The 9,536-nt window shown below is 36.2% G+C and overlaps 1 protein-coding gene across 3 annotated transcripts in view; it reads right to left on the bottom strand.

The window, feature by feature from the left end:
• Nucleotides 1-9,536, bottom strand: part of LOC117174831 (multidrug resistance-associated protein 4-like) — a 146,080-nt gene that overhangs the window by 68,615 nt on the left and 67,929 nt on the right. For 2 of the 3 annotated variants that reach the window (XM_033364210.1, XM_033364212.1), the window contains one exon: nucleotides 3,784-3,915. The exons of the other annotated variant lie outside the window; for it this stretch is intronic. In XM_033364210.1, coding sequence (XP_033220101.1) covers nucleotides 3,784-3,915 — 132 coding nt within the window. The remainder of the gene's footprint in view (nucleotides 1-3,783; nucleotides 3,916-9,536) is intronic. 3 annotated transcript variants of the gene reach the window in all.

The following is a 9,536-nucleotide window of genomic DNA, read 5'->3' as shown; positions in this document are numbered from 1 at the left end:
ATTGAGTCTTGAATGTCTTCACAACAGGATTATTCTGGGTACAGCACATAAAGTTGCAAATGGAAGAGACCCTCTTCTTAAAATGGTCAGGAATCACGAGGACGTAGGCAAAGAAGCATTTCTGTACAAAGCAGCGGAGGAGGCTGCTGAAACACTCGGACTTGACTTCAGTATTTGGGGTGAGCAAAATGCATCAAATCTAATCTATCTCGAGTACTCACTCCTGAAAGCCCGGATTAAGAAAGCACAAGAGAAAAACTTTCGTGAAATGCTCCTAGATAAGAGGATGCACGGTATCATCCACAGAAATGTGAAGGATCAGTCAATGTCTTGTGAGCTAACGATTGCTTGCCTTAAATCGCCCGGATCGAAGTCTAGTACAGAGGGTTCCATTTTTGCATGCCAAGACGGTGTCATTTCCACCTTAACATACCGTCGCCACATTTGGAAGCAAGACATTCCCGATGATAGCTGCAGGGCGTGCCATGCAAACCCCGAGCATTTAGCTCACATACTATCTAGTTATCCAACACACGCGGGAACGACCTACATTCAAAGGCACAATGTGGCACTGAGAATACTTTATTACCATCTCTGTCACTCCTACGGCATTCACCTTAATATCGCTCCTCTAAATGCTCCTAGGAAATTGAGTCAATTGTCGAGAAGGGGAAGTGCCGTATATACTGGAACTTTATATTCTCGACAATTGTTTCTGTTGCTGACTCGAGGCCTGACATGGTTCTTCTTGACTCCGAGAAGCGAACCATGTTCGTTATCGAATTTTTGGCACCAGCTGACAAAAACATCATAGCCAAGGAGAACGAAAAGAAAGAGAGGTATCGAGACCTTATAAGGGAGTTGCAACGATTGTACCCGGAATATTCTGTTAAACTGATCGTCCTTATCATCGGCGCTCTTGGAGGTGCCAAGCTTTCACTTGCTAATAGCCTAAAAAGCATCCCTGCGTGTCAACAATATGCTAGAACACTTGCGGGAAAATTGCAGAAAGCGGTTGTCCTTGGGTCGCTCCTTGTTCTTAGGGTCCTCGAGGCTTTTGCTGGATCGTCGTATTGATTCCTTTACAGACTGTAACCACCTATCTCACGGTTGTGAGACGTGGTTATGGCTGAAATTTTACCGCGATTTCGCTGGAAGCGGGTGCAATTTTTCAGATTAGCACCCGCTCTCGGCGAAATCCTGCGGTTGTCCTTATGACAAATTTTTAATTATATATATATTCAGGCTACTGAAACACTCGGACTTGACTTTAGTATTAGTGGTGAGCAAAATGCATATGATCTTATCTCTCTCGAGTATTCACTCCTGAAAGCCCGGATTAAGAAAGCACAAGAGAAAAACTCAGTCAATGTCTTGTGAGCTAACGTTTGCTTTCCTTAAATCCCCCGCATTGAAGTCACTCCTACGGCATTCACCTTAATATCGCTCCTCTAAATGCTCCTAGGGAAATTGAGTCAATTGTCGAGAATGGAAAGTACCGCATATACTCGAACTTTATATTCTCGACAATTATTTCTGTTGCACACTCGAGGCCAGACGTGGTTCTTCTTGGCTTCGAGAAGCGAACCATGTTCGTTATCGAATTTTCGGCACCAGCTAACAAAAACGTCATAGCCAAGGAAAATGAAAAGAAACAGAGGTATAGAGACGTTATAAGGGAGTTGCAATGATTGAACCCGGAATATTCTGTTAAAATAATCGTCCTTATCATCGGCGCTCTTGGAGGTACCAAGCTTTTAGTTGTTAATAGCCTGAAAAGCATCCCTACGTGTCAACAATATGCTAAAACACTTACGGGAAAAATGCAGAAGGCGGTAGTCCTTGGATCACTCTGTGTTCTCAGGTTGCATGAAACTTTTGCCTGATCGTCGTATTGATTCCGTTACAGCCTGTAACCACCTATCTCACGGTCGTAAGACGTGGTTGTAGATGAAATTTCACCGCGATTTCGCTAAGAGCGGGTTCAATTTTTCAGATTAGCATCCGCTCCCGGTAAATCCTGCGGTTGTCCTTATGATTTATTATTTTTGCAATATCTGAATAAACAGTACCAGGTCAAGGTGCACACAGAAAAAATTGTAATAGACATTTGACATAATAGTTTTTAACATACAATGTTGAAAATTTTGCCCTGTAGTCCGTTTGCAAATGTAGAAAGTAATACAAAAACCGAACGCGGAGCGCGAGATAAATATATTATTGAGCGCAAAGCGCGAGAATCAACAATCGCGTGCCATAGGCGCGCTAAAACCTGCGAGAGAAAAGAGCGCCGCGCGTAGCGCGCTATGAGAATGTGCCCGCGAAGAGGGCAGACTTTTTTATAAATAAAAGTATGCGTAGTTATATGAAAGGTAGTTTCTAAATACGTCAATACACTAGGCATGCCCTGTCCCAATTTGCTGCTCCCCCTTCCCCTTTGACACGTAGGTACGTTTAGAATCGGCCGTGTTATATATAAAATGATAATTTAATTAAAAATTATGATTGTTTATAAAGCGATATTCCTAGTTTTCTAAAGTAATTAAATGATATAATATTTCTCACAAATAATTATCTAAATTATTTTAAATTGAAAACAAATAATAATAAATGGCGTCGTTCACTGAATTTGAAAAAGTTATTTGAAAATAAATATAGCAAGAGATTGTCCAAGAATTACTTTGCTGTCAAAATGTATAACCTAGTAAGTGCCAGTTATCTTAAAGGCTTTCCATTACTTATGCACGATATACTGTCCTCTAGCGAAAATGTTTATTACTAATATCGCCGCTAAAAATCCGTGACCCTTAACTTTGGAAGGTAGTAGCTCCACAAAGAAAAATTTCAGGACATTCTGATAGCGATTACACGAATCGGCTAAGTGTTCTGAATAAAATGGTGTTTCTTTAATTTTGTACAAAAATGACTTTTAGAGCTACTAAATAAAATACAGTGAGACACTTCAATAGTGCTCCCCACTATAGTGTTTACAAAAATTGACGCTACGCCGTGGATAGAAGTGAAAGGATCTGTGGGGAGTATGCAGTGGTCACACAGTCGTGAACAAACAAAAGCATTTGCAACCGATGCGGTAGTCTATCGGGTTATTTCAGCCCCAAAACCGGCGCAATAAAAGTCTTTCACTCTACAAATAAAAATGCTGTATCGATTCCCACTGTCATGAGACCTGCACTTTCACATCACCCCAGCGCTAATAATATGTTTAATGCCTTAAACTTTAGTGTAAGGTACACTGATTCGTATATTATCTATTGAACTATAGCAGATGGTCAAGAGCCAGCAATAGATCGATAGCTACATTCATTTCCTAAATAAAAGCTTTCAACAAAAATGCTTGCAAAAACGACATTTTTAAATGTTTTAAAATTGTAAGATCTCTACTGCATTCTAAACATACTGTAGAATACACCAAATTTTTTTTCAGAAATTTTTCAACCCATTATTAGCTCTGGGATCATGTAAAAGTGCAGATCTCTGAGCAGTGAGCCTCGCTACAGCATTTTTACTTGTATTTTATTTAGAAAACTTAGCAGATTCGTTTAATTGTTATTAGAACCTCCTGACAGTTTTCCTTGCGGAGCTACTGCCTTCCAAGCTCAAGGGCCGCCGCTTTTTTAAAGCAATGTTAGGTCAGAAAGCAGAATTATATCATTGAGTACTGGTTAAAAACAAAACAAAAATCTGTACTTTCACATACATTCATCTTTGTTACCACACAATAAATACATGAATTATGATTCGTTTTTAAAACTTTTTCTTTACCTGCATTGGCATTATCCAAATATAATGAAGGTACATCAGTGTAATGTCGAAACGGCTGACATCATTACTAAGCAAGTTTACTATCTGCCCAGCCGCTGTTTTATCTAAGGCAGATTTGCTTAGTCTTAATAGCTGAAAATGTAGCTAATTTTATTAAATCAATCAATTTTGACAATATAACAGATCAAATTTTATGTTTTGTTGCGTTATTTCATGTTATTAGTTTCATTTTCAATATATGATGATCAATGCATATTCTACATTACAATAGTTGAAACACGTGAGAGCCATTATCTCTTATCAGTCAATGGCAAATTACACTATAAAGAATTTTTTTCTTGCGAATGAAAATAAGCAAACGAAAATGAGCCTTTTATTTTTTCCTCCAAATTTTAATATACCTATCCTAATGTACTATTAGTGTAGCATAAATGATATAAGTTTTTAAACTATCTGTATAGGAGAGCGGTGCACAAGCACGTATTTTCGAATGTTGATCATCCTCACAGGGAAAGAAACTCTTGTGTATTTTTTCAGATTTTTAAAATAATAATTCAGCGAGCGCATGAGGTTCAAAATTTGAGCTGATTTTTGCTAAGAAAATTCATTACAGTTCATAAACTTGGCCACTGTGAATGGACAAGCTGACTGAATTTGCACCTTTTTTACTCTCAGGGAATTATCGATTAATGGGCGTAGTGCGAAACTAATCACTTTGGACTCAGTTAGTGAGACACAGACTTCCACCTTTGTATATTTTTTACCTGTTTTACGTCTACTCCTTGGATTTCTTAGGAGTTTAGATTATATTTAGAATCATTTCAATATTTAAAATTATAAAGAAACAAGTAATAAAATAAGAATAATAGAATAAATTGTATTAGCGGCACCCATACCAACGTCTCATGAGGGCGAAAAGGCACTTCTATGACTGGTCATAGAAATAACTTAGGTCACATACAACCCGCTTTCCAGCGTCTTATGCGAGCGGAAAGGCACCCCTATAACTAGTCATAGAAATAAATTAGGTCAAACTCTACCCCCTTTCTAACGTCTTATAAGAGTGGGAAGGCACCCTTATGACTGAACACAGAAATAACTTAAATCACACATGACCCTCTTTCTAACGTGTCATGGATGGCGAGGAGGCACCCCTATGACTGGCGACAAAAGAACTTGGGTCACATGCGACCCCCTTTCCAGCGTCTCATAGAGGGTTCATGACTGCTCACAGAAATAACGTAGGATGCATACTATCTCCCAACATTAATTTGTTTTTCTATTTTTAATGTTTTTCACAAATCAAACTGAAACCACTTATCCTATAAAAACTTAATTCATGACAAATTTCATCTTGCTTTGTTAGACTACAAAAAAATGTTTAGACAATCTTGTAGGGCGTTGAAAAAGTAACTTTTTTCTGAATCGTAAATCGCCTATTTTAAAGTGTGCAGTCGGCCCGAGAAATCCAGCCTGATCCAGCTCGTCAAAACAATTGCAGGCCTCCTTATTCTGCGATCAACGGAATCCATTCATTTCAGAAGCCTTGCAATAAACGGTTTTTGACTTTAGTGGGGGTCACACGTGGAGTAACGTTTTCACCCGCTAAAATTAGGTAGGTGACGATCTGTAAGGATTCTCTATTAATTGTAAAAAGACAATTTTGGATAATGACTAAATTCCAAAATTCAAAGCATTGTTGGATACTCGATGCTCACGGACGAAAGATGTTGCCTCCGAACGGATTTTACGTAGCGCTCAATAAGGAAAGTAAGTAGGGCATAACTTGAATTATAATTAGTGGTTAGGATAGACTATTATCATTTTTTAAAGATAAAAGTACTTTTTTCATTAAACAGTCAGTTTTGTTGACACTTTTCATAGATAGAAGAAGAATGCACATATTATTGTTAATCATTTTCGGAACCAAGTGTGTAAACATCTGATTATATTGACGCCCGTCTATAAATTTAAGTACTTGAGCTGTAATCAAAATTTTCCCGTAAAATGTATTTAATTAAATTGTCAAAATCTTCTAATTTGATGCTTTTGATAATACAGTTTATCTTCACTCTTTACAGCAGTATAACTTATAAGTATAAAAAATTGTGGACCATACTTTTTAAAAGTCCAGTATTATCAGCCCTATGCACCTCTCCATATTTCAGATATTAACTTGACCTTACTACTGTCCTAAGTTTATTAGTTCTTAATATCTCCAAAGCGGCGCTAGTTGTCACATCACTTTCTGTTTTTGCATAGAAAGCAATGGGACTAGATGACTTTTTAAAACTTTTTAGTAAACAAAATTTTATTCTCATGCATTAAATTTTTTAAATGAAAATACTAAATAATATTAAAAGTGAAAGTGAAGAGAATTTCCCAAAGAAAACTTTGAATAGTATTGAGTTTAAATTTACTTATTGAATTAAAATAAATTTATATTTTAAAACATGTTATTTAATAATCAATGGAGAATATAAAAATTACTGCTCTAATTGCTTAAAAACAACTTCTTGAAAAAAGATGTTAAAAACTTCATTCTATTTACTTCTTGAATGTTTTATAAAATTATAATTTATTTCTGTTCTCCTGAATTTTTTTTTTTAATTTTACTTATTCAATCAATTATTTTTAATCTTGTTTACTTATTTTTATATTACATGTTCATGAATAAAAGTTTAATTCAATTACATTATATTTAATAGTGTAACATCTCACTAAACCCTAAAATTGTCATTATTTATTGTGTTTTCAGAAATATAAAGGATTATATTTAACTTTTTATTCAAATTCAAATCTTATATTCCACTTTAGCAAGTTTATTGGATGACGTTTAAATTCATTTTTTCCCTTTTTAACATTTATATAAATCAATTGGAAAACTGTTTTGAAATATTACATAAGTGAAATTGATTTATTTTTAATAGGGGTTTTCATGAAAGTAACATTTTATTAACTGAAAAACTTAACAAAACTGGTCTAGTACCATTCCCTACAATACAAAAACAGGTAGTGATGAACAACTAACGCCGCGCTGGAAATATTAGGAGCTAATCAACTTAGGACAGTAAGGGATCACCATTTGGTTTTCAGACGCACAGGGCTGTTATTATATTCTTTAGAGTCTCTATTAAAAAAGAGACTATTTTTCCTGAAAAAATCGCAAAATGAAACAATTATTTGTTTAAAATGTTCTTTTCAACCGGACTCCGTTTCGTATTGATTCTTACCGCATTTTTAAAAATTATGTGATTTCAATAAATGGTGGCTTATTTTTGAAAGAAAACAGTTCTCTACAATCTGACCTGATTCAATTGTAAATAATGAATCAATTATTATCAAATATAGTCACTTTCCAGAACTGTGGAATTTCCCTTATGGAATTTAAGCCGCTGAATCCGAATATGGCCTCAGAATTTGTCCTACGCGTCTCAGTTTTCCCCTAAATGCAGAAAATAGGGGAAAACTAGGGCTATTCTGGACATTAGTTTGGTAATACCATTATACAGAAGAATAAACGTACTGTTGTCGTATTCTTATGTGTTCTGACTCTTATGGATCAAATCCAAACACAAAAATTTCCCAGTGTGCTTACCGTTTCGCTTAGCTAGGATAAATTTACGGAAATTGAAGGTCTTGCGCATGTTAAACTGACTTATAAAGCAAAAAATAAGACAAATGCTATTTCCCCTACAGTTTTGCGTTCTCAATATAAATTTGACAAACAACTTTTTCGATCTTCCATCATTTTCTCCCTAAATGCGAAAAGTAGGGAGAAGCTTAGGGATTTTCTGGTCACAGAGGGCATACAAAAAAGTTGTCTGCACGAAATAAGTGACTAGGCTTCCCTTATGGATTTTGAGCCGTTGAACCCAAATCTGACCTCAGAACTTCCCGTACACGTCTCAGTTTGCCCCTAGATGCACAAAATAGGCAAAAACCTAGGGATATTCTATACGTTATTTTGATAAGACCAATATACGCGAAAATAGGCAGATGGATTCTATATTTTGAAGTGCCGCGACTCCTAGAGACTTAATTTGTATACCTAAATTCTCTACTGTGCCTTCCGTTTCCCCTAGCTTGGGTGACTCTAGGCAAATTGAAGGCCTTTCTCATATTATATAGCTCGGTATAAGAAAAATAAAAAAAATGCTATATCCTTTGCAGTTTTGCGTGCTATATCTAAATATGAACCCCAAATTTTTGTGGTTTGTTAATTTTTCTCTCTAGATGCAAAATTTAGGGAAAAGCCTAGGAAATTTCTGGTCACACAGGCCCACCAAAAAAAAGTTGTTTGCACTGGACAAGTGACTGATTTCGAACGACAAACTGTAAAAGATATTAGGTTTTTGTTATTTCTGTCCGTGTACATATATATAATCTAAGAAGGCCCTTGCATTTCCCACGAATTACCTAAGCTAGGGGAAATAGAAGGCACACTAAAAAATGAATGTGTAAAAATTAAGTCACTACAAGTCGTTGCAATTGAGAATATAATATCGATGTGCCTATTTTCGCGTTTACTGGCATTACCAAAATAACGTGCAAGTTATCCCTAGGGTTTTCCTCATTTTCTGTATATAGAAGGAAACTGCAGGCCCGTAAGATCAATTCTGAGGCCAGATTTCGATTTAGCGGCTCAAAATCCATAAGGGCACCCTAGTCAATCGTTTCCTACAGAAAATTTTTTTTCTGTGGCTGTGTGATCAGAAATCCCTAAATTTTTCCCTACTTTTGGCATCTAGGGGATAATTACAACGTGTAGGAGAAAATCGGAGGCCATATTTAGATTCAACGGCTTAGCCTTGTAACTTGGATAGCCTTGTAACTTGTCTCGTCAGACAAATTTTTTGTATGACCTTTGACCAGAAATCCCTAATCTTTTCACTATTATTTGCCTCTAGAGGAAAACTGAGGCGTATAGGTAAAATTCCGAGTCTAGATTTCGATTTAGCGTCTCAAAATACATCAGAGTAGCCTAGTGACTTGTCTCGTACAGACAAATTTTTTGTATAGCCTATGTGACAAGAAAATCTCTAGGCTTTTCCCTACTTTTTGAATCTAGGGGAAAACTGAAACGTATAGCACAAATTCTGAGGCCATATTCGGATTCAGTGGCTCAAAATCCACAAGGGTAGCCTAGTGACTTGTCTCATTCAGACAACTTTTTTTTGTGGAACTGTTTAATTTACGTAAACAAAACGTTTCATGCAATATTATACAAAACATAAAATAGCGCATGATCAAAAATGCATTCATTTTTTTTTCATATTACATGAAATTGTTTGCTTGTGCAAATTATTCTTCCCCTAATTTTAAACTAAAGAATGTTTAGCCAGATACATTAAGCCCAACACCTAAGTACCACTCCGAACAGATCGGTCTCTTTTTCAATTGAAAATAAAAATGTAAATAATTTGGAGAGGTCATTGTTAACATAATCATGCCATATTCCTTTATTCCCGACCTTCACCTTCTACTATACAGGCGTAAACACAGACGCTACCTAGGGGAGATAGAAATCACTAAAACTTATTCAGAATTTGGCCTATATACTGTACCTAGAGTCCCGTGATAGCAAGCACAGGGAATGAGTGGGATAAATGCGATGAGTTCTGCTCATCAATGATGGTATGAAGTGGGTACCTCATATGGGGCATTATTCCTCAACTGCCCCAACTCAAAAAGTCATGTTTTTCGATTGTCTCTAAATTCTGGGAATATGTTCGCCTACCCAACAGTAGTTA

This window comes from Belonocnema kinseyi, chromosome 6 (assembly GCF_010883055.1).
Source record: "Belonocnema kinseyi isolate 2016_QV_RU_SX_M_011 chromosome 6, B_treatae_v1, whole genome shotgun sequence".
NCBI lineage: Eukaryota > Metazoa > Arthropoda > Insecta > Hymenoptera > Cynipidae > Belonocnema > Belonocnema kinseyi.
Note: the sequence above shows the minus strand (reverse complement) of the source record. Positions and strands in the feature narration are given on the sequence as shown.